The 24,853-nt window shown below is 37.8% G+C and overlaps 3 protein-coding genes and 1 long non-coding RNA gene across 4 annotated transcripts; 1 reads left to right on the forward strand and 3 right to left on the reverse strand.

The window, feature by feature from the left end:
- Nucleotides 1–681: 681 nt before the first annotated feature.
- LOC103518324 (dolichyl-diphosphooligosaccharide--protein glycosyltransferase subunit STT3B-like) lies at nucleotides 682–5,107 on the reverse strand. Its single transcript, XM_008483387.2, has 4 exons — nucleotides 5,071–5,107; nucleotides 4,783–4,892; nucleotides 2,360–2,595; nucleotides 682–907 (listed from the first exon to the last, which is right to left on the reverse strand). Exons 2-4 carry the CDS (start codon nucleotides 4,814–4,816, stop codon nucleotides 704–706), a joined length of 474 nt encoding a protein of 157 aa, XP_008481609.2. The 5' UTR covers nucleotides 4,817–4,892; nucleotides 5,071–5,107; the 3' UTR covers nucleotides 682–703.
- A 1,889-nt stretch (nucleotides 5,108–6,996) lies between these two features.
- On the forward strand, nucleotides 6,997–10,208 carry LOC103518321 (NFX1-type zinc finger-containing protein 1-like). Its single transcript, XM_026830163.1, has 3 exons — nucleotides 6,997–7,040; nucleotides 8,487–9,278; nucleotides 10,043–10,208. Exon 2 carries the CDS (start codon nucleotides 8,603–8,605, stop codon nucleotides 9,266–9,268), a length of 666 nt encoding a protein of 221 aa, XP_026685964.1. The 5' UTR covers nucleotides 6,997–7,040; nucleotides 8,487–8,602; the 3' UTR covers nucleotides 9,269–9,278; nucleotides 10,043–10,208.
- A 387-nt stretch (nucleotides 10,209–10,595) lies between these two features.
- Nucleotides 10,596–11,977, reverse strand: LOC113471202. Its single transcript, XR_003393990.1, has 2 exons — nucleotides 11,368–11,977; nucleotides 10,596–11,160 (listed from the first exon to the last, which is right to left on the reverse strand). It is a non-coding gene; the product is annotated as an uncharacterized LOC113471202 (long non-coding RNA).
- A 4,870-nt stretch (nucleotides 11,978–16,847) lies between these two features.
- Nucleotides 16,848–24,844, reverse strand: LOC103518326 (protein sel-1 homolog 1-like). The gene is made up of 13 exons (XM_026830166.1): nucleotides 24,822–24,844; nucleotides 24,195–24,685; nucleotides 24,045–24,107; nucleotides 23,795–23,807; nucleotides 22,970–23,246; nucleotides 22,143–22,268; nucleotides 21,411–21,467; nucleotides 20,890–21,085; nucleotides 20,055–20,335; nucleotides 19,287–19,416; nucleotides 17,617–17,801; nucleotides 17,431–17,471; nucleotides 16,848–16,917 (listed from the first exon to the last, which is right to left on the reverse strand). The coding sequence occupies exons 1-13, from the start codon at nucleotides 24,842–24,844 to the stop codon at nucleotides 16,863–16,865; spliced, it is 1,938 nt and encodes a 645-aa protein (XP_026685967.1). The 3' UTR covers nucleotides 16,848–16,862.
- Nucleotides 24,845–24,853: the final 9 nt, after the last annotated feature.

A 24,853-nucleotide genomic window follows, 5' to 3' on the forward strand; every position in this document is an offset into this window, starting at 1 on the left:
TTTGATTGATGAGGGGTTTTACTCTTCATTATAGCTTTTATTTGGGCCCTCTCTTATAAATGAAAAGAGTAGGGTACAGTTAAGTCAAAGTTTGATACTGACAACGACTTTGTTTTCATATTTATTTACCTACCTGTCATTCCCCAGCCTGGTGCAAAGATATCTTCATAATCGAAAACAAATGGTTTGAGGCCTAATCCAAACGGCAAGCAGATTGGCTGGACAAAAACTGAAAGGTAAAACAATGGAATAAGTGAATAAAAAACAATGGAATTTAAATGAAATATTGGTGCAGACAGGTACATGGGGCACATTGCTGAAGCACATACCACCAAAAAAATCCAATCAGCCCGAAAGGAAAGAAATTTCTTAAATTAAATATTGGTGCAGACAGGTACATGGGGCACATTGCTGAAGCACATACCACCAAAAAAATCCAATCAGCCCGAAAGGAAAGAAATTTCCTTTTCCTTGTTGATTTTTTTTTTTTATCGAATTTCATCAAAATTTCACAAAACTTTCAAGAAAGCAGCTAAATATAAATTTGTATGAACGCCATATAACTATTTGAGTATGCAATGTACATCATAAAACATGAACTAAATGGTACAAGCATTGGGATATCTTGAAGTAAATGCTAATGCTTGAAGTGTTTCAGAGTCCTTTTTATTCCGTAGCAATGAAACAACTAGCTACAGTAGACTCATGTATTCTGTGCCGTAGCATACCCGTCTCGTAGTGAGTCCCTCATCAGATGGGCGATAAGTAGGGTAGGTGAACCTTCTGGTCTTACCTTTAGTTCTCCAAACTTGTAGTAACTCAGTTTGTACATTAGACAGTTAAGTAGGGTAGGTGAACCTTCTGCGTCCACTCGGAATTCTCCTCTCTCCGTGAAGTAATCGCTTTCCTAAAGAGCATAAGACAGGGAGTAAAACAAATTGAAGTACAGTACCTATACTATATTTATGTCGGTACAGGTGTGTCTACCCTAGGCTACGGACAATCAATATTGACTAAATAGGTAAGATCAAAGTAGGTATTTTGCTTGAATGAAACAGTGTAGAGTGTAGACTATAGACACTTAAAATACAATCATTGACCTTGAGGTGGTGGTTAATTAGGCTAGGTTCGGATAGACACAAGCCAAACATAGCCCAGCCCTGTGTATAACCATGTCACAGGTGTGTCTACCCTAGACTACGGTCAATCGAAATTGACTGGATAGGTAAGATCAAAGTAGGTATTTTGCTTGAATGAAACAGTGTAGAGTGTAGACTATAGACACTTAGAATACAATCATTGACCTTGAGGTGGTGGTTAATTAGGCTAGGTTCGGATAGACACAAGCCAAACATAGCCCAGCCCTGTGTATAACCAAAACCCAATCTTCTTCTTCCTAGCCTTTTCCTATTTAAATAGGGTTGGCGTTTCTTGTCAGCCCCTTCCAGGCAGCCCTATTGTGAACCTCATGCCCTGTTAAATTTTTCTTATTCAAGTCTTGATTCACACAATCTTTCCATCTTTTCTTCGGTCTCCCTTGCCTTTTCTCTCCTTCATTTCCATTCTCTCAACTCTTTTCCCTATGTAGCTCTCCCAATACCTATAGAATATATTCTTTTCTATTTCCTCACCTTGATTTCCTTCGGGTATTCGCCCTCCGCAATTCGGACCATCCATAGGAACTTGTTGATATCGTCTCCAGAGTAGCCAATCACGCCGCCAAACAATACCAATACATAGTCCACATCCAGAGCGGTCATAATAGAGTATGCTTCAGGCTCGGTTGAGGACATAGCCTTACCTACCAGGGCAATGTGAGAGTTGTTCCACGTGTTGTTGTCCACCAGAGTGGTGCGATTAGCCATGCCTGGAAGGAAATGGCAAAGAATATAATGGATAACTTATGACTATGTTAATTAGACTTACTTTTTCATGGACACTCGTTGCCACATAGAAAGCCCAGAAGAGGTTAGGTAGTAGAACAGCCGCGGAAGACACTAAAAGTTCACAGAAACAAGGGGGAAGTCCATGACTCATCAATGGTAGGTGACCACATGGAAAAGTTTCCATTTCGTACCTAAAGCCAATCGGAAGATATTCAGCGTTTGCCGGACTTTAGCCGCACCCAGTACATGGCTTTAAAACACAGAGAATTTTCTTGTCAGCCCCTTCCAGGCAGCCGTATTGTGTACCCCTCATGCCCTGTTTTTTTTCTTCTTATTCAAGTCTTGATTCACACAATCCTTCCATCTTTTCTTCGGCCTCCCTCACCTTTTCTCCCCCTCATTTCCATTCTCCCAACTCTCTTCCCTATGTAGCTCTCCCAATACCTATAGAATATTCTTTTCTATTTCCTCACCTTGATTTCCTTCGGGTATTCGCCCTCCGCAATTCGGACCATCCATAGAAACTTGTTGATATCGTCTCCAGAGTAGCCAATCACGCCGCCAAACAATACCAATACATAGTCTACATCCAGAGCGGTCATAATAGAGTATGCTTCAGGCTCGGTTGAGGACATAGCCTTGCCTACCAGGGCAATGTGAGAGTTGTTCCACGTGTTGTTGTCCACCAGAGTGGTGCGATTAGCCATGCCTGGAAGGAAATGGCAAAGAATATAATGGATAACTTATGACTATGTTAATTAGACTTACTTTTTCATGGACACTCGTTGCCACATAGAAAGCCAAAAAGCAATATTCAAACCATTATATTGTCCAACAATTGAGAGGTAAAGTGGTTTGAAAAAATATCACTTGGGTAAACAAGATATTATGGTACCTAGGTATTTGGTTTGAACATCTACAGACATCTGTCTCCATATGTGAAAACAGATTGCAAATAAATTTGTTATGTTGTATGGCCATGTAAGTATATTTGAATTGTTTTTAGAATTTAGGATGAAATGCCACTCATATGCCATGTACTATTTTATGTTCTGTAAATTTATTATTATGCTTTCTATAGGGGCAATTATTTTGCACAGAAATGTACACCATCAACCTGACTGTATTCTGCTGAATCAACCAAAATATGTTAATTTATCCAATAGTTGAGTCTATCTATTCACAATAAAGTGGGTCAGATACATACCCATAGATAGTAAGTGAACTGAAGAGCAAAGATGGCGATACCCTCGTTGTCATAACTTCCAGCAACTGATCTACTGATGTATCCTGGGACAATTGCAATGAAACAGGCAGAAAACAAGCCTGCTCCAGCACTCCACAACTCTTTGGTCAGCAAATATGTGGACACTGCTGTTAAACCACTGCAAATATGAGAAATATTCAGGATGCACTATAGGAAATTTTATTTTGACTTATTTGAAAGCTCAAGCTAAACTACTAGGAGATTATTGTAAAACTCCACAACTCTTTGGTCAGCAAATATTTGGACACTGCTGTTAAACCACTGCAAATATAAGAAATATTCAGGATGCACTATAGGAAATTTTATTTTGACTTATTTGAAAGCTCAAGCTAAACTACTAAGGAGATTATTGTAAAACTAAACTAAACTACTGTAAACAGGTAGGTATTGTAAAACTAAACTAAACTACTGTAAACAGGTACTTAGGTATCCTACTTTTCATGACTGAAGAATCTAGATAGGTAGGTATATTACCAATATGTAAGCACTGAGGGCAAGGTTCAAAAAGTGAGTTTAAACTCGGTTTAATTTAACAATGCTCGGTAACTATATTACGAGGTAAACTTAACCTATCTTTCTTGGAAAAATAAACTAAAAACTAAACAAAGGGAAAAAATCAGCAGTAGGGTGATTGGGAAAAGGTTCGCACTTTTTGTTGTTGTTGTTGTTGTTGTTGTTGTTGTTGTTGTTGTTGTTGTTGTTGTTGTTGTTGTGATTTTTGTATTTTTTCTTGTTTGACTTACGAACTTAAAACCAAAATTATCTTATAGATAATTTTGTTTGTCTTATAGATATCTATAGATCTTATAGATAATTTTGCTTGTCTTATAGATATCTATAGATCTTATAGATAATTTTGTTTTCCTCAAAATGATATTTGATTCGACTGAAAAAAGTTGTTCAAAACTGAAATATTGATCAAAAAGTAAAAAAAGTCAAATGCTATGTATACCGAAGGGCCGTGCTCCCCTTTCATTACTCACCCATCATTGTTGTACGAGGCAAGCACAATGCTCGGTGAACTATACGCGTTAGAGGTGACCCAGGTACAATGGACGGCGAACATCATCAGTATAATGAGAAGCGCCACAAGCACTATGCTGCGCACATTAGCGCCCATCCCCTCTCCCGACTCATCACCACTGCTAGATTTCTTGTCCGAGGAGGAGTTGGAGTTTTTCAGCTTCTTGGATTTAGTGCCCGGCTGAAAATATTAATGAGAAAGGGAACTGTAAAAAAAGTGGTTATTAACAACATCGGGTTACAAGAAGCGAACGTTAAAAAAACTCTGTCAAACTCAGGGTTTATACGCTTTTCCCTGAATTAAATTCCATTAATTTTCCAGAAAATTAGGGGCACGGTATTCCTTGACAGTAAGAATTTATGTGACCAAGAGCCTTTTTACCCATGTTTTTCAAAGTTTTATTGTATTTAGTAAAAAATCTTTAAGTACTTGTGAACAAATCAATAAAGATGTTATACCCATTCATGGATCTTTTGTGCTATATGGTAACATGGGACCAGAGAATTTCCCTCGACTCTTATGTTCACAAAGGATTTTTTTTTTCTTTCGAACTTACTTTGTTGGTTCAACTTTTTACGTTTTGAACCCACGACCCCTCTACTTACCGGCTATCTGGTAACCATAATCCCACCAACTCATCACTCTGGCATCACTGGCTGTATTCTGACTCAGCCAGAAGTATGCTTCCCGGAAATCATCCAGAATTTGGCGAGATCTGAAATTCAGGAGGGGGAAGCAATGAAATCGGATTCAATTGAAATTGAGGACATTCTCAAGTTAAAAGACAATATTCATGTCAATTTGTCAATATGTAAACACTGAGGGCAAGGTTCAAAAAGTGAGTTTAAAATCTGTTTAAGTTAAACTCTCGGATTAAGCGATCTGGTTGGCACCCATCATTGTTGTACGAGGCAAGCACAATGCTCGGTAACTATATTACGAGGTAAACTTAACCTATCTTTCTTGGAAAAATATCAATATGTAAACACTGAGGGCAAGGTTCAAAAAGTGAGTTTAAACTCGGTTTAAGTTAAACTCTCGGATTAAGCGATCTGATTGGCACCCATCATTGTTGTACGAGGCAAGCACAATGCTCGGTAACTATATTACGAGGTAAACTTAACCTATCTTTCTTGGAAAAATATAATGATATTTTTTATGACAATATTGAATATTCTATGAAAAAATTTGGAATTTCACATGGTTTTCGTTTTACTAATGAAATCACTAAGTAGGTATGTAACCGGATAATTTCTAGTACATTGCACATTACAATAGTTGTATGAACCCATTAGAATTGCAGACATAATATGATACCTACAGAGATTTTACACGTCTCTCATATTAAAATGCGTAAGGAGATTATTGTAAAACTAAACTCAACTACTGTAAACAGGTAGGTATTGTAAAACTAAACTAAACTACTGTAAACAGGTAGGTATCCTACTTTTCATGACTGAAGAATCTAGATAGGTACATAGGTAGGTATATTAGGTATTTGGGTATGAGTTCTTTATTGTTACATTTTTCCTTGACAGTAAGAATTTATGTGACCAAGAGCCTTTTTACCCATGTTTTTCAAAGTTTTATTGTAGTAAAAAATCTTTAAGTACTTGTGAACATATTTCATAACTATCCTGTAATTGATCCTTTACAATTCTATCAGGCCAATTCATTGTAAAGCACACTAAATTTTATGCAACTTAACTGACAGTAAATGATATTTTTTTATGACAATATTGAATATTCTATGAAAAAATTAGGAATTTCACATGATTTTCGTTTTACTAATGAAATCACTAAGTAGGTATGTAACCGGATAATTTCTAGTACATTGCACATTACAATATTTGTATGAACCCATTAGACTTGCAGACATAATATGATACCTACAGAGATTTTACACGTCTCTCATATTATAATGCGATGACCACAATACTATCATTTTAAATTTCTGTATGAGTACAGCATGAGTAGAAACTTAAATTTAAACAAATATTAGATGTAGTTAAAATGCGATGACCACAATACTATCATTTTAAATTTCTGTATGAGTACAGCATGAGTAGAAACTTAAATTTAAACAAATATTAGATGTAGTTAGATCTAGGGACTTTTGTAAAGAAGATAGTTAAGAGTCCGAATTTTTAAGTAAATCAGGTAAATAAAGTTATCGGGACGTGTAAAATATCTCTAATACTTATTTATGACCGAGGCAACAATCCAGAGTTTAAATAAAATGCGATGACCACAATACTATCATTTTAAATTTCTGTATGAGTACAGCATGAGTAGAACCTTAAATTTAAATAAATATTAGATGTAGTTAGATCTAGGGACTTTTGTAAAGAAGATAGTTAAGAGTCCGAATCTTAAGGTAAATCAGGTAAATAAAGTTATCGGGACGTGTAAAATATCTCTAATACTTATTTATGACCGAGGCAACAATCCAGAGTTTAAATTTGGATTTTAATTCTTGGCTTAAGCTATCTTATTGGCTGAAAATTTTGAAATCAACCAATCAGATTGCTTAATCCAAAAGTTAAATTTAAATCGAGTTAAAACTCGGATCGTCTCGCCGGCCATGAGTGAATTTATAATATAAATACCTAATATACCATTTCAAAGCATACAAATCCTTTACAATACACAAGTAACTAAAAGAAGATAACGTAGTATGACATATTCAAAATAGATATTGACTTTAAACTGGGAGGTTCAAAAAATAATGATTCATTAATTTCTGAAACACCCTGTACAATGGTCGGATTATAGGAGAGAATGACTGGGTGAGAATTCACACTCCTGTGTTGATTGGAGTTATACAGACCGGACCAAGAGGAAAAGAGAAAGTTCTTGAATAGTAAGTTTCTTCTCTTTATTTATACATAGTATTTCATTACCGAAAGCGTAAAACAAAAGCCGTTTCGTTACACTTTTTTTCCTCCTAAGGCATAAAATTTTTCATCTCGCAATCTAAAAAGAGCCTTGAAATTTAAATTTGGTGTTGCACCTTGAACCTCGATATGTTAAAAGCTCAGTTACATGACTGATCACCCTATTATAAGGGACCAAGAAGTTCCTTATTTTCAATGTATTAGTACATCGAGATTTGATTTTAGGTCCACGGACAGTAAAAATCTCGTAATATTAGGTATGTTTTTAATAAAAACCCAAGTGAGGTACCTACCTACTGAGTTTTTAAGAATCCAGGTTTATTTTTCTTCTTTTTTTAATTTTTTCACTCAATTATAATAGATTACCTACTTTTGCAAGGGTAGGTGAGGAATATTCATTTCCTCAAATAATTAGCTATTATGTGATGTATTTTACCATTTGCCATATATTTTACCATTTGAGCATCTGGATTCCCTGTGGTTGCTAGCTCATGGAAAGTTTCATTTGCATCCTGACGAAGATGAAGAAAGAGATCAACTTCGAAATGACGAATCCCTCATAGCAGATCTTACCATTGATGAAACAAGTTTGACTCTGCACATATTAACAACAAATTCACTTGAGAAGCAGTTACGTAAACTAGAAAACACGTGTCAAGTATTCGAAGATGAAGAAAGAGATCAACTTCGAAATGACGAATCCCTCATAGCAGATCTTACCATTGATGAAACAAGTTATCATTATACGAAAATAGAATATTCTCTCACAGTGACAATTATAAAATTGGGCAGAAACTAGTTTTCATCTTTTCTTTAGAACCATTCGAAAGTACGTACATGGGGAAGAAAAAACTCATACCAAGGTGTTTTATAAATACAAGGGGTCATATCAGGCTTTTTGCAATCCAAAGAACATACCTAATATTACGAGATTTTTACTGTCCGTGGACCTAAAATCAAATCTCGATGTACTAATACATTGAAAATAAGGAACTTCTTAGTCCCTTATACCACCGAGGCAGGACAATAATGATATAAACTTCTTTTAAACTTCTTTTTCGAATAAACTTCTTTTTCGAAATTCTGAAAAACAATAATATGCTGAATCCTTAGTCTGTAATTATTTACTGTTCATAAACTTGTTGATTGTAATAATAGTACTTATTTATACTGCTCGCATAGGACTGGTCCCTTTACTCCAGCAGTAGGCTACTACTATTATTGTGGTCAAATTCTCAAATTATATTGAGGATAAAATTCCATATCCTTAGTCTGTAATTATTTACTGTTCATAAACTTGTTGATTGTATTTCTGGAATTTCCCTTTTATGTGTCACCAAGAAAATCTACTCCTGTTTGAAATGGAATATGGTACCACCAAGCCGTCAGTGAATGACATTTTTCGTTTTCAGGTTCCAAACATTTCTCCAGTATTGTCAGGAGTATTGGACGTCAAGTAAAAGACACGCGTCAAGTGCATCATCACGGCAAACAGTTGACTTATGTTAACCGGGTGACTCACACTCAAATGCAACTCTTCGTTTTCATCGTGGAATTCTTAGAGCGAGTCAAGCAGAGAGTGTTAGATGTGAAAACAATGAACATGAGCATGTCTTGTCTTCTTCTACAACTGCTCGATGAAATTCTAGTCTATGTTGTAGGTATTCCTCATGATAAACTTTCCCAGCAACAAGCATTGGATCTTAACTTTGAACTTGAGCGGTTCTACGCTCTCGCGAACTTGTTGGAACTTAAGATCGGTTTCCACGATTTCAACAACTTCTATAACGAGCGTGCTTTGATTGATTTGTATGACAAATGCTTGGGAGAAATTCTTTGCCTGGACAGATTTGATAGAGTGAGGAAAGATGAAGTGAATACTCTGATAAATGAGTTGGGAGATCAAGCGGAGCGAGGGGTTCCTAAAGGTTTAACACCGGATGAGAGACGCATGATACATTTGGCTATGGTCAAAGATTTCTATCCGGGAAATGAGCAAGGCCATTGGTTCAAATGTGGAAGCTGTCCTGAAATATATTGCATTACCGAGTGTGGAGGAGCTATGCAGATGGCTTCTTGTCCATCTTGTAAAGCAACTATTGGTGGTGAACATCATCGTTATGTGGCAGGAACACGACTCGCTTCAGAAATGGATGGCGCTACCAGACCTGCTTGGCCTGTCACATTACATTGAGAATTCCAAGGTATAAAATATTACAACTTCTGCTTGCTATTACCTAGATTATTTTACTCACTAATCTCATCTTACAAATGATCTTCTTCTGATTTGGTTATTTTATTTTTTATTAACATTGCTACATTTCTCAGTCCAATAATATTAATGATACCTACTCCTTTCTTTTTCTATTTTTAGATACGATATAACATTGTGTTCTAAAGTAGGATTCTAGTGAATGATAACAAAGTAATTTGTAGTTTGAAGCTTACACTCGGTCATATCAGGCTTTAAATATCCATTGTTATAATAATTGCACACCCAAATATCAATCAACTATTTGACGTGCCTTGGTCATCCATTCAAATTCACACCACACACTGTGATCCACCGGGAACTAGTGCATTCAACGTTATAAAGCGACTCGCACTTCGTGCTCGGGTCCACCCCCCGGGGGCTTCGCGTGTTCGCTACGCGGGGTTGCGTATACGGTCGCGCTGCGCGCTCCCGGGGCTTCGCGGGGTTGTGCATCGGTGCTTATCTAATCTTTTCATACTTTGTGGTGTGTTTTTAGGTTCGAAATATTACTCGAGTATTATTCGCCAGATCAGATCAATGCCTGTAGAATTGTATATTTACAAGAGATTCTCTGGTACGACACCTGATGTTGACAAATCCGCATTTACAAGAAGATTGGGCGACAAGTTACCCGACTGCTTACATTAACATCACCCAGCCCGAGTGGGAAAAGCCAGTATCGCGATCTTTTCATACTTTGTGGTGTGTTTTTAGGTTCGAAATATTACTCGAGTATTATTCGCCAGATCAGATCACAAGTGGAAGACTTCTACACGGAGGATAAGCAAGGGAAGAAGATCAAACGCAAGAATTTTGTGTCTGAGATGCAGCTTCAACTGTTTATATTCATGGTGGAGTGTGTGGAGACAATACGACGACGTGTCATGGAGTTGGGTATCCTGTCAGGGTTAAACTCCTGTACGTTACTCGCTCAGATGGATGAGATTCTGCTTTACATGCGTCAGATCCCCAACGTCAAGATATCTGAACAGCAAAAGTATGATTTGTACTGTGAGATGGATCGGTTGTTTGCCCTGGCCAATCTATTGGAAATGAAGAGTCACGATAATATACGAAACGCAATCGTTACCAACCTTGATGAATTGAATCGAGACTTTGAGAGAATTATGAACGAGATCATTTGCTTGAATCCGTTTAACAAGGAGAGATCCGAAGCTGTAAATGAACTACTGAAACAGGTAGAAGTGAAGCTGAAGGATACCATAGACTTGAAGAAAATGATTAAGCTGGCCATGTCAACTACTGAAGGAACGAATCAGCAAGGCCATTGGTTCAAATGTCGTAATGGTCACTATTATTTCATAGGAAATTGTGGTCGTGCTGTGGCTACGGGAAGATGTCCAGATTGTAAGGAAATTGTGGGAGGTATAGGATATCGATTGACACAAGGTAATACTGCAGCTCCAGAAATGGGGTAATTAAAACCATCTCCTGAGAATTCAGGCGAGTGTCGGATACACTCGAAAATTGTTGCTTCCAAAGCTCAGAATGTACTATTTTTCTATTGGGACACTTTTCTTATATAGATTTAAGGATGGTCCACGGAAATAAGCAACATTTCTCCTCCGAGAAAAATTGAGAGAAAACAAATATTATTATGTAAACGTGAAAAAGATAGTCATTGAGTAGTTCGTCTATTAAACTATTTCAAATAAAACTTACAGATCCTATGTTGTAGGTACCTACTCAAGTTTGATCATTTACCTAGATACTTGATGAACTCTTTTTTTTTCAATTGTGATAAATAAAAAGGAACGTTAAAAATGTGATAAAAAGGCCGAAGTGTGATTGAAAATCAAGAAGAAAATTACCTGAAAAAGATAGTCATTGAGTAGTTCGTCTATTAAACTACTTCAAATAAAACTTACAGATCCTATGTTGTAGGTACCTACTCAAGTTTGATCATTTACCTAGATACTTGATGAACTCTTTTTTTTTTCAATTGTGATAAATAAAAAGGAACGTTAAAAATGTGATAAAAAGGCCGAAGTGTGATTGAAAATCAAGAAGAAAATTACCTCTGCTTGGTTAGGTGGAATTAAAATTCTCTTGAAACTGCTTGATTAAAATTCCCCTGAAAAAGACTAAAAAAATTGTTGAAATTTACCTGAGAGATATATTTTTAGTGACTTGAATCCTCCGATTATTTTTTTCCATTACTCTTTATTATTATATTTTTTCTTTAAATTTTATTTTTATTACGAGACAAAAGTCTTGAGGTCATTTCACACAAGTTTCCTTTGTGTGCGAGTCCACAAAGTGAGTTTAAACTCGGTTTAAGTTTAACTCTCGAATTAAACAATCAGATTGGTTGATTAAAATGCTCATTTCAATCAGATTAACGCTAATCTACAAGTAAGGTCCAGGGCATTATTTGTTATTATATATATTGGCCATAAGTGATTGACTGTGAAGTGACACAAGACCTTCTGTTATATTTCATATTTTTTTTTTTATTACTAAATATCTTTACTCTTAATTATTACTATTTTTTATATTATTTACTTCAAGTTTTCTTTTTTCCATTGAGAAAGTTTCCCTTTTCCGTTTTGTTTCTTATTTTGTTTATTCAGAATCATTATAACATCCAGGCTTCGAACCATTACCACTTTTTATTGCTAGTTTTAACATTCAATATCGCGAACATGCTTGTTCCAATGTCTATTTCATCTAGCAAAAAACAGTGACCGTGACTGAAGCCTGGTTATAAAATATTATTTTTACTTTCTACATTCGCCTGTTTATTATTTTACACCTCTTCTTCGTCTTTTACGCACTTTTTCTTTGGTTTCCATTCAATATCGCGAACATGCTTGTTCCAATGTCTATTTCATCTAGCAAAAAACAGTGACCGTGACGGAAGCCTGGTTATAAAATATTATTTTTACTTTCTACATTCGCCTGTTTATTATTTTACACCTCTTCTTCGTCTTTTACGCACTTTTTCCAATTTTATTTGGCTACCCTCCTTGATTCTACCTCTTCTATCTTACGCTTCCTCCCTTCTCCCGTGTATAGACGGGTTCGGCCTTTTTTCGTCAGCCTCTCAATCAGCCTTAGGGTGATTGCTTTGGGCTGACATTTGGTTTTGGCTACAAAAATTTTCCGAGTGGAAGCCCTTCGCATGCGACCTTTGTTATTTCTTTAGCAAGGGAAATTTCAGTATTCTCCTTCCTTCTCCGTGCCTGTAGAATTGTATATTTACAAGAGATTCTCTGGTACGACACCTGATGTTGACTAATCCGCATTTACAAGAAGATTGGGCGACAAGTTACCCGACTGCTTACATTAACATCACCCAGCCCGAGTGGGAAAAGCCAGTATCGCCTTTTCCAATTTTATTTGGCTACCCTCCTTGATTCTACCTCTTCTATCTTACGCTTCCTCCCTTCTCTCGTGTATAGACGGGTTCGGCGTTAGGGTGATTGCAATCAGCCTTAGGGTGATTGCTTTGGGCTGACATTTGGTTTTGGCTACAAAAATTTTCCGAGTGGAAGCCCTTCGCATGCGACCTTTGTTATTTCTTTAGCAAGGGAAATTTCAGTATTCTCCTTCCTTCTCCGTGCCTGTAGAAACAGAAAAGGATAATTTCACGTTGTCTGTACACTCCTTCCACACCTATACTTTCACTCCAGACAGGACACAAAAAAGGATAATTCCACTATCAATTTTTAGTCCTGTCGGGACAGAAAAGGATAATTTCACACCAGTTCTTTTCACTCTTTTCTATTCAATTCTTTCACTCCTGACAGGACACAAAAAAGGACAATTTCACATCAATTCTTTTCAGTCCGAAAAGGATAATTTCACGCTATCTATACACTCCTTTCCCACCTGAAATGACACAAAAAAAGGACAATTTCACGAGGCTTTCAGTCTTGACCAGTATCGCGCGATTGCCCAGATTGTTATCTGTCGGGATATCAACCACGCACAACGTTGCTTACCTTAAGTGAATAATCGGGAACTGGTGCAATGTGCCATCGCTATCATTCCTGTCACCCTTACCTCTTATAGCACATTGACCGCCACGGGTTGAATCTGTGCGAGATACCTTTTATAGCGTGGGTCGCATATATGCGAGACGGTTCTAACTTAAAATGTGTGTCTCGTATATTTGCAACCCTCTACTGTGTATTTTAAGTGGTATTCTGGAAGCTTGGCGTCTGAGGAGTATTTTACTTTTAGTTCGAGAAATAATCTTGAAAAATAACATTTTTTACCCATATAAACAAGACCGTTTGGCGTCAGGGGAAAATCAGACAAAAAGCCTTGGCCGTCAAAGTGATAGAAAAAAGACCAGTGATTTCATATTTTACCAGTTTTTATATTTCATTTCATCAATAGTGACTTCAGAATTTTCATGTATGTAAGCCTGCCTATTCCCACTCACCGGTCGTCAAGTGGCTGCAGACTTCGAATGAGAACATTCACACTTACCGGCAAACCAATTCACCTTTTATAGCGTGAGTCGCATATATGCGAGACGGTTCTAACTTAAAATGTGTGTCTCGTATATTTGCAACCCTCTACTCTACTGTGTATTTTAAATGGTATTCTGGAAGCCTGGCGTCTGAGGAGTATTTTACTTTTAGTTCGAGAAATTATCTTGAAAAATAACATTTTTTACCCATATAAACAAGACCGTTTGGCGTCAGGGGAAAATCAGACAGAAAGCCTTGGCCGTCAAAGTGATAGAAAAAAGAACAGTGATTTCATATTTTACCAGTTTTTATATTTCATTTCATCAATAGTGACTTCAGAATTTTCATGTATGTAAGTCTGCCTATTCCCACTCACCGGTCGTCAAGTGGCTGCAGACTTCGAATGAGAACATTCACACTTACCGGCAAACCAATTCTTTTAAAGTTTACAGCCACTGGTCGACGGATAAACAAATCGGTGGGAACGGGTTGAAAAAAGGATAATTTTACACCACTTTTTCGTTCTGTCGGAACAGAAAAGGATAATTTCACGTTGTCGGTACACTCCTTCCACACCTATACTTTCACTCCAGACAGGGCACAAAAAAGGATAATTTCACACCAGTTCTTTTCACTCCTTTCTATTCAATTCTTTCACTCCTGACAGGACACAAAAAAGGACAATTTCACAGCAATTCTTTTCAGTCCTAAAAGGATAATTTCACGCTATCTATACACTCCTTTCCCACCTGAAATGACACAAAAAAGGACAATTTCACGAGGCTTTCAGTCTTGATGTTGTCGAGGGGCGGGGCCTAGTTTGATGTACACCAATATAGCAAGGATAGGAGTCTTTCTATCTAAAGTCAGGTCACCAATCTCTCATAAGACTGCTTCACTGTGGTTCATAAGCATGAGAGCATTAAAGTTGGTGCCTAAAAGCTGTACTTATATCAAAATTACCCCAATCTGAGAAAAAGTTTCAAGTTATAAAAACCCAAGGGATGATTTTGAAGTGGTTTGATAAGGGTTTAAAAAATGTATCTTACCTTTAGCAGCAGCAATCTTGTAAAAATCAAGGGCTTTCTCACAGCTGGTTGTCACAGAGATCCCAGCATAATACCGATAACCCAGAGCCATCTGAGCCCAATGGTTTCCTCCGATAGCACTGAATGTGTAGTAGACTAGAGATTTGGCCTGGGAGACGCCAACGCCGCAGGTACCTGGAACACCAAGGTAAACCAATATTTAACTTTAAAATAAGTTCAACATTCATCCTAGGGTTTTCTTCTTCTTCTTCTTGTTTGAAGATGTTTGATGGAGGGAACTTTTTTTTTTTTGCTAATAACAACGGAATGGAGGTCTTATCGCCCAACAATCTAAGAGGAAATAGCCAGCCGTTCCGAGAACGAACTTTATCTGTTTAGGTTAGGATAAGTTCGGCCAGGGCGGGAATCGAGCCCCCGACCTAAGGCTTTCATTATAATCCAAGACATGCAGAATCGGAAAGTGTGTACAGTAGAACCTCGATTATTTCAACTAATTGGGACCGAGGGAAGTTGAAGTGATCGAGGTTCTGTATAAAAGTTGAAATAATCGAGGTTCCGTATAAAAAAATGAAAATAGAGCCAAATTTAGTGGTACTAAAGAACAAAATAGGGAAGAAATACCCTTTTATTTTGAAATTAAATAAAACAAACTAAGAAACAAACAACAAAAAAAAACACGTCTTCGATATTGTTTTCTTCGTCATTAGTCTGATTATTTGAACACTTTCAATGATCTCTTCCTTCGAGGAAGCAGGATTTCCTAGAAAGATAGGGAAACCCCGATTTTGGAGTTGAAATAATAGAGAGTTAATATAATGGAGGTTGAAATAATCGAGGTTCTACGAAATATGTACGTGTTTTTTTTTTTTTTTTTTTTTTTTTTTTTTTTTTTTTTTTTTTTTTTTTTGTTTAATAACTCCAATGCCTGATGAATAGAGGAACCCAAGACCCTGCCAAAGGAAATAGAATGCATTTCAACAACATGGTGATATAAATCTAAACAAATATTGGTCATCATTGGTGCCATGCAAAAGGCCCTCAGCTCATCAGTTCAATTCTAAAGCCAAAATCAAGACAATTCTTAATAAAAACCCAAGTGAGGTACCTACCTACTGAGTTTTTAAGAATCCAGGTTTATTTTTCTTCCTTTTTTAATTTTTTTACTCAATTATAATAGATTACCTACTTTTGCAAGGGTAGGTGAGGAATATTCATTTCCTCAAATATTTAGCTATTATGCCATGTATTTTACCATTTGCCATATATTTTACCATTTGAGCATCTGGATTCCCTGTGGTTGCTAGCTCATGGAAAGTTTCATTTGCATCCGAGATGTCTTGACCAATCCATGTGTTTCCAAACAACTTGGCCCAGGCAAGAAACAACTTTGCATCAGGACTGCCAAGCTCTGCTGCTTGAAATAGCAACTTGTAGCCTTCCTTTTTGTTGCCAGAGTGAGAGTTGATTAATTTCTTTGCTTTCAGATATGTATTGTAGGCTGTGGTGGGGAAGAAATATGGAAATGTATTGTCAATCATGTAATGTAGGTACACAGATTAAATTGAAGTGGAAATTTCAACAATTCAACATATCATTCACCTACAAGTCATGTATTCACTATAACCTATAGCTATTAATTTAATCATGTAATGTAGGTACGCAGATTAAATTGAAGTGGAAATTTCAACAATTCAACATATCATTCCCCTACAAGTCATGTATTCACTATAACCTATAGCTATTAATTTGATTCCTTTCCTTTTTTTTTTATTTATATTACTTAACCTTTTGCGTACAGAATCAATTTCACCAGAATCGCTCTTACGGTAGGATTCATGTCTCACATGAAACTCAAGCGTTGTTGTTACTTTTTTTTATTTATATTACTTAATAGGTACTTTTAATTAGAGGGAAGAATTGTTTTCAGTTCAAAATTTACTCCCTTATTTTTTTAGGTAATAAAAAAAGTTACCTTCCAATTGTTCAGGGGTCATCTCCACTTCCATCTTCCTCTGACTAACATTAGTGTCCTCATCTGCATCATTTACCGCGCTCCACTACGTTCTTATAGAGATCCACCGCAGTCGAACAAGACCTGAGGAAATGGAAATCATATTCAAGTCATAGGGTAAGGTCTTAAAAAAAAAAAGATTGACAGATGTCAGGGGACGAGCGGATTGGAACACGTCACATTTGCCTTCAGGCACACTCCATTTGTCAAGAGTCTAGGGTTACCTTGCCCTTGGGATCAATTTAATTTGAAGAAACCATTTACTGATGAAATTTGTACTGAAGGGGAATCGTATAAACTTAACCAATCTTTTGGGGCTGTTGCCCCTACACCTAAGCCTAAAAAATACATTATTTGAAAAAATATAAATTGAAAAGAAAAAGAAAGGATACAACTGGGATGTAATAGAAAGAGATACCTAGACGCTGGCGGAGAGGCCTTGTCAGTTGACCCGTTAAGAAAACGGAAAATGTGGATATGTATGAATTAGATTAAAATCGAACCCGCGACCTAGCGCTTGCAAGGCAAATGCAATACCCTCCAAGGTAAGGATTATTTGCGCCGTGAAAGCTGACTCAAGACAAGTTTAATACATACCTCATTAGTCCTGTACCCGCAGCATGCATCTGAGCTAGGTTCTCATTATCATATCCTCCTCCAGAATACCCATTATCAGCCACCTCCACCACAAAAACCTGCCTTGGTGGTGTAGTGGTCAAGGCGCTCGCCTGGTAAACAGGAGGGCGTGGGTTCAATCCCAGCCGAGGTATGGAATACCTGGTTATAGTAGGCTAGGACATGGCCGGACTGCGAGGCCAGAGTGAAATATTTGACGGCCGCCTTATAGTCTCGTCTCACGCCGAGGCCCTTATGATACATTACACCCAAGTGAAGCTGGCCATCTACCCAGCCTTGCTCGGCCGCTAGCTGGAAATATCGAAACGCCTCCGAATAGTCCTGGGGCGCACCTGGTGGAAATAAGAGAAAATATTCAACACAAGAACCACAACCAACGAATTTCTTAGAAAGTCAATACTGACTTGAGAAAAAAATGTATTACTGTTATTTTTATTCATTAAGGTGAAAATGCCAAAAAACGATGAAATTCTGTTTCGTGTTAATATAGGCCAGGCGGCGCTTCGAACTATTGACGTTCGCGCGCCTCCCGGCACGCTTGATTAAATAAATATTTTTTTAAAAAGAATTTTGAGAAAGGGAACTGTAACTGCTAGGGTCTTATCGTCCCGAAATCGAAGAACAACGAATTTCTTAGAAAGTCAATACTGACTTGAGAAAAAAATGTATTACTGTTATTTTTATTCATTGAGGTGAAAATGCCAAAAGACGATGAAATTCTGTTTCGTGTTAATATAGGCCAGGCGGCGCTTCGAACTCTTGACGTTCGCGCGCCTTCCGACACGCTTGATTAAATAAATATTTTTTAAAAAAGAATTTTGAGAGAGGGAACTGTAACTGCTAGGGTCTTATCGTCCCGAAATCGAAGAGAGAAGGAAGACGGGATAGCAGAAACACAGCCGTTGCGAGAACGAACCTTATCCCTTCAGGATAAAATCCGCCCCGGGCGGGAATCGAACCCGCGGCTTAGCGCTTACAAGGAAGACGTGCCACCAACCAAGCTAACAGGCTGACTTAATAAATAAATGGGGGAAAACCCCTAAAGTCCCGTTCCCACTTGTCGTGAGTTTCATCCGATTTTTTTCCCTGAACGTCCTTATAAGCAATTTAATTTAAATGGAAGTGTTCCCAATACACAGGACACGATTTTTTTCCGCACGACACAAAATGTCCTTGTAGGCAATTAGTCTTACCTTGGCCTCGCAAGTACATTAATCCCAGGCCACTCTGCCCCAACGATGAAATTCTGTTTCGTGTTAATAGAGGCCAGGCGGCGCTTCGAACTTTTGACGTTCGCGCGCCTCCCGGCACGCTTGATTAAATAAATATTTTTTTAAAAAGAATTTTGAGAGAGAGAACTGTAACTGCTAGGGTCTTATCGTCCCGAAATCGAAGAGAGAAGGAAGACAGGATAGCAGAAACACAGCCGTTGCGAGAACGAACCTTATCCCTTCAGGATAAAATCCGCCCCGGGCGGGAATCGAACCCGCGGCTTAGCCCTTACAAGGAAGACGTGCCACCAACCAAGCTAACAGGCTGACTTAATAAATAAATGGGGGAAAAACCCTAAAGTCCCGTTCCCACTTGTCGTGAGTTTCATCCGATTTTTTTCCCTGAACGTCCTTGTAAGCAATTTAATTTAAATGGAAGTGTTCCCAATACACACGACACGATTTTTTTTCCGCACGACACAAAATGTCCTTGTAGGCAATTAGTCTTACCTTGGCCTCGCAAGTACATTAATCCCAGGCCACTCTGCCCCCGACACGATTTTTTTCCGCACGACACAAAATCTCCTTGTAGGCAATTAGTCTTACCTTGGCCTCGCAAGTACATTAATCCCAGGCCACTCTGCCCCACAGGATTATTCTGATCTGCAGACTTCTTGAAGTAGGAGAACGCGGTTTTGTTATCTTGCTTCACGTACTCATTCCCCTCCAGGTACATCTGCAAAGCATAAGGGTATGACAAAAGGGGTATTTTTTTCGTCTGAATCGAATGAATCCATCGAATCCAGATTCACTTTGACAAAAATCCATGGAATTCGGATTAGATGGATTAAAAAAAAAACTATAGTTATTGTTAGCAGCTCAGAGAAAAACTCACTCACATTAGTCGCCTTTTTTGCTTAATAGATTTTTCATAATTTCTTCTTTATTTTTAGGTTGACCAACTTTTCATTACATCAGAAAGGTAAAAAAAAAACCTTACAATAAAAAACAAATAAAGCCATCTCCCACCATCACCCAAGGCTGTATCAACGATTTTGTCAGAGGGGCATAAAGCCTGATATGTAGGCCCTTATAAGTTAAAAAGTAGCCCCCTCACTTCCATTAAAAATACTAGTATGGCTTCGCTATAACTGTAGTAGGTAATAGGAAGTACACCTTACAATAAAAAACAAATAAAGCCATCTCCCACCATCACCCAAGGCTGTATCAACGATTTTGTCGGAGGGGCATAAAGCCTGATATGTAGTCCCTTATAAGTTAAAAAGTAGCCCCCTCACTTCCATTAAAAATACTAGTATGGCTTCGCTATAACTGTAGTAGGTAATAGGAAGTACAAAGAAATTGCTGCCTTACCCTGCCCAAAAATCCAAGTGCGATGGGGTTGTTGGCTTCAGCCGCCTGCAGGAAATAATGGTGTGCCTTCTCGTAGTCCAGCGGAATTCCTCTGCCGCCCTGGAAATGCAACTGGCCCAAGCCCACCTGTGCTGTCACGTCCCCCTTATTAGCCAACAGCTGATAATACTCAAACAGGTCTTTGTCTAGAATACCCGCGTTATACCCGGTAGCATCAGCTTCCTCCATGAGGCGAATACGATGTATCATTTGACCGCCTGAGAGTGTTACCTCTTTAGCAACTGAAAAATTGCAACAGGAAAAATAGGTATCTATTACCGGGTTGAAGGATAGATTGTCATCTCGACCTTTGTTTGTAATTTCTTTGTGTCCATTGAATTATGCCCAATAAAGATAATATAGTGTTTAAATAAATGTAAAAATATACAGGGTGGTTCGTGATTTGCGAACCACGCTTATATCTCAGAAACGGCTGGGAATTAAGGAATGAAATAAACGGCATCATCCGGGTTGAAGGGTAGAGATTGCCCCAGGCAATCATGTCGACCTTTGTTTGTAATTTCTTTATGTCCATTGAATCATGCCCAATAAAGATAATATAGTGTTTAAATAAATGTAAAAATATATAAGTCTTTCTATCTAAAGTCAGGTCACCAATCTCTCATAAGACTGCTTCTCTGTTGTTTATAAGCATGAGAGCATTAAATTTGGTGCCTAAAAGCTGTACTTATATCAAAATTACCCTAATCTGAGAAAAAGTTTCGAGTTATAAAACTCAAGGGATGATTTTGAAGTGGTTTGATAAGGGTTTAAAACTTTAAAAACTGTATCTTACCTTTAGCAGCAGCAATCTTGTAAAAATCGAGGGCTTTCTCACAGCTGGTTGTCACAGAGATCCCAGCGTAATACCGATAACCCAGAGCCATCTGAGCCCAATGGTTTCCTCCAATAGCACTGAATGTGTAGTAGACTAGAGATTTGGCCTGGGAGACATTCACCCCAATGCCTGACGAATAGAGGAACCCAAGACCCTGCCAAAGGAAATAGAATGCATTTCAACAACATGGTGATATACTTAAATCTAAACAAATATTGGTCATCATTGGTGCCATGCAAAAGGCCCTCAGCTCATCAGTTCAATTCTAAAGCCAAAACCAAGACACTTCTTAATAAAAACCCAAGTGAGGTACCTACCTACTGAGTTTTTAAGAATCCAGGTTTATTTTTCTTCCTTTTTTAATTTTTTTACTCAATTATAATAGATTACCTACTTTTGCAAGGGTAGGTGAGGAATATTCATTTCCTCAAATATTTAGCTATTATGCCATGTATTTTACCATTTGCCATATATTTTACCATTTGAGCATCTGGATTCCCTGTGGTTGCTAGCTCATGGAAAGTTTCATTTGCATCCTACCGAAAGCGTAAAACAAAAGCCGTTTCGTTACACTTTTTTTCCTCCTAAGGCATAAAATTTTTCATCTCGCAATCTAAAAAGAGCCTTGAAATTTAAATTTGGTGTTGCACCTTGAACCTTAAACCAATTCTTTTAAAGTTTACAGCCACTGGTCGACGGATAAACAAATCCGTGGGAACGGGTTGAAAAAAGGATAATTTTACACCACTATGACTGATCACCCTATTATAAGGGACTAAGAAGTTCCTTATTTTCAATGTATTAGTACATCGAGATTTGATTTTAGGTCCACGGACAGTAAAAATCTCGTAATATTAGGTATGTTGAACAGAAAAGGATAATTTCACGTTGTCTGTACACTCCTTCCACACCTATACTTTCACTCCAGACAGGACACGAAAAAGGATAATTTCATTATCAATTTTTAGTCCTGTCGGGACAGAAAAGGATAATTTCACACCAGTTCTTTTCACTCTTTTCTATTCAATCCTTTCACTCCTGACAGGACACAAAAAAAGGACAATTTCACAGCAATTCTTTCCAGTCCTAAAAGGATAATTTCACGCTATCTATACACTCCTTTCCCACCTGAAATGACACAAAAAAAGGACAATTTCACGAGGCTTTCAGTCTTGATGTTGTCGAGGGGCGGGGCCTAGTTTGATGTACACCAATATAGCAAGGATAGGTATCAGGAGGCCCAACAAGTACAGATCCCAGTGTTGCCACTTGATTTCCTGTAAGTACTGAATGGAGAACAGGAGGGACAACTTGAGAAGTGCCAACGCCGCAGGTACCTGGAACACCAAGGTAAACCAATATTTAACTTTTAAAAAAGTTCAACATTCATCCTAGGGTTTTCTTCTTCTTCTTGTTTGAAGATGTTTGATGGAGGGAACTTTTTTTTTTTGCTAATAACAACGGAATGGAGGTCTTATCGCCCAACATTCCAAGAGGAAATAGCCAGCCGTTCCGAGAACGAACTTTATCTGTTTAGGATAAGTTCGGCCAGGGCGGGAATCGAGCCCCCGACCTAAGGCTTTCATTGTAATCCAAGACATGCAGAATCGGAAAGTGTGTACAGTAGAACCTCGATTATTTCTACTCATTGGGACCGAGGGTAGTTGAAGTGATCGAGGTTCTGTATAAAAGTTGAAATAATCGAGGTTCCATATAAAACAATGAAAATAGGGCCAAATTTAGTGGTACTAAAGAACAAAATAGGGAAGAAATGCCCTTTTATTTTGAAATTAAATAAAACAAACTAAGAAACAAACAAAAAACACGTCTTCGATATTGTTTTCTTTGTCATTCGTCTGATTATTTGAACACTTTCAATGATCTCTTCCTTTGAGGAAGCAGGATTTCCTTGAAAGATAAGGAAAAACCCCGATTTTTGGAGTTGAAATAATCGAGGTTCTACGAAATATGTACGTGTTTTTTTGTTTGTTTCTTAGTTTGTTTTATTTAATTTCTTCCTTCGCTTCGCATCCAATACCTTCGCATCAGCCGATGTCTCAGCCGACATATCGTAGCATCGTTTGGCCAGATGAATGTCTCGGGCCATACCCAGTCCCTGTTCATGCATGTAGCCCAGGTTGAAGAATGCCTGAGCGTTGTGCTGGGTTTCTGAGGCGAGGCGGTAGTGCATAGCCGCCAGCTCGTAGTCTACGGGGGTTCCCCAGCCATAGTAGTGATAGTCTCCTAGCTTGACTTGGGCGGGCGAGTAGCCCTGGGCTGCCGACCTGCCCCAGTACATCAGAGCTCGAGTATATCTGGAGTAGAATGAAAGTTTCAGCCGATTAGATTATTTTCCTTCCTCTAGGATTTATCTATTACTACAGTATAGCGAGCTATACTAATAATGAAAGTATTGCAATCGGTCCAAATTTTCAAAATTAGGAAATGGTTTTTTTTTTTTTTTAAGAAGTTTATTAGAGTTCCCTTGCTAAAGAAATAGCAAAGGTTGAGTGCGAAGGGCATCCACTCGTAAAATTTGTGGCAAAAACCAAATGTCAGCCCAAAGCAAATCACCCTGGTTAGAGCTGATTGAGAGGCTGACGAAAAACGCCGACCCCGTCTGTACACGGGAAAAGGCAAAGAAGAAGACGACCAAGTTTCTACCGTAAACAAAAAAGGAATTTTAATTGTGATAAGCATAAATGCTTGTCACAAATGTCGTTCCCCGTTTAATGCACTACGCTAAATTTTTTGACTTGACTCGGACTCGAACCACCAACCTCCAGATCTAAAGTCCACCACGGTAACCACTACACCACTGAGGTTGGTAAATAAGAGCCACGTAAAAAGTTCAAATACCTACCTCGCATTGTCGTCTGGCCACAAGGTCATCATGTAATGCAGGTACGCAGATTAAATTGAAGTGGAAATTTCAACAATTCAACATATCATTCACCTACAAGTCATGTATTCACTATAACCTATAGCTATTAATTTGATTCCTTTCTTTTTTTTATTTATATTACTTAATAGGTACTTTTAATTAGAGGTAAGAGTTGTTTTCAGTTCAAAATTTACTCCCTTATTTTGTTAGGTATGATAAAAAAAGTTACCTTCCAATTGTTCAGGGGTCATCTCCACTTCCATCTTCCTCTGACTAACATTAGTGTCCTCATCTGCATCATTTTTTTAATTAGAGGGAAGAATTGTTTTCAGTTCAAAATTTACTCCCTTATTTTTTTAGGTATAATAAAAAAAGTTACCTTCCAATTGTTCAGGGGTCATCTCCACTTCCATCTTCCTCTGACTAACATTAGTGTCCTCATCTGCATCATTTTCATTTTCAACAGCACTCTGTTCTAGAGAACTTTTGATCATTCCTCGATAAGATGCCTCTTCAACTTTGGAAATGAAATTCTCCACCCATGGATCATTGTCAAGAATAAACTTTCCAAAGTTGGGAAAGTTATCAATGTGCTTGATGTTGTGCTTGTTTTTATCAGATTCCTTGTCTTCTGATTGATCATCTGGCTGGGAGAGATCTGGTGCAGTTAATATTTTTATAGCACTTGCTGGATCATTATCTTTGATAGGTTCAGAATATTTAACACCATAGGACTCGGGTGGAGCTGGTTCATCTTCAGTCTCAATGACAACTTCTTCTGAGGAGGATTTGGGTTTCTGATTTTGGTCATTGACACTATTGACTATGTTTTGGAGATCATTATCATGGTTAATATTTTTATAGCACTTGCTGGATCATTCTCTTTGATAGGTTCAGAATATTTAACACCATAGGACTCGGGTGGAGCTGGTTCATCTTCTGTCTCAATGACAACTTCTTCTGAGGAGGATTTGGGTTTCTGATTTTGGTCATTGACACTATTGACTATGTTTTGGAGATCATTATCATTTTGGTAAA

This window comes from Diaphorina citri, unplaced genomic scaffold (genome assembly GCF_000475195.1).
Source record: "Diaphorina citri unplaced genomic scaffold, Diaci psyllid genome assembly version 1.1 scaffold2154, whole genome shotgun sequence".
NCBI classification, from domain to species: Eukaryota; Metazoa; Arthropoda; class Insecta; order Hemiptera; family Psyllidae; genus Diaphorina; species Diaphorina citri.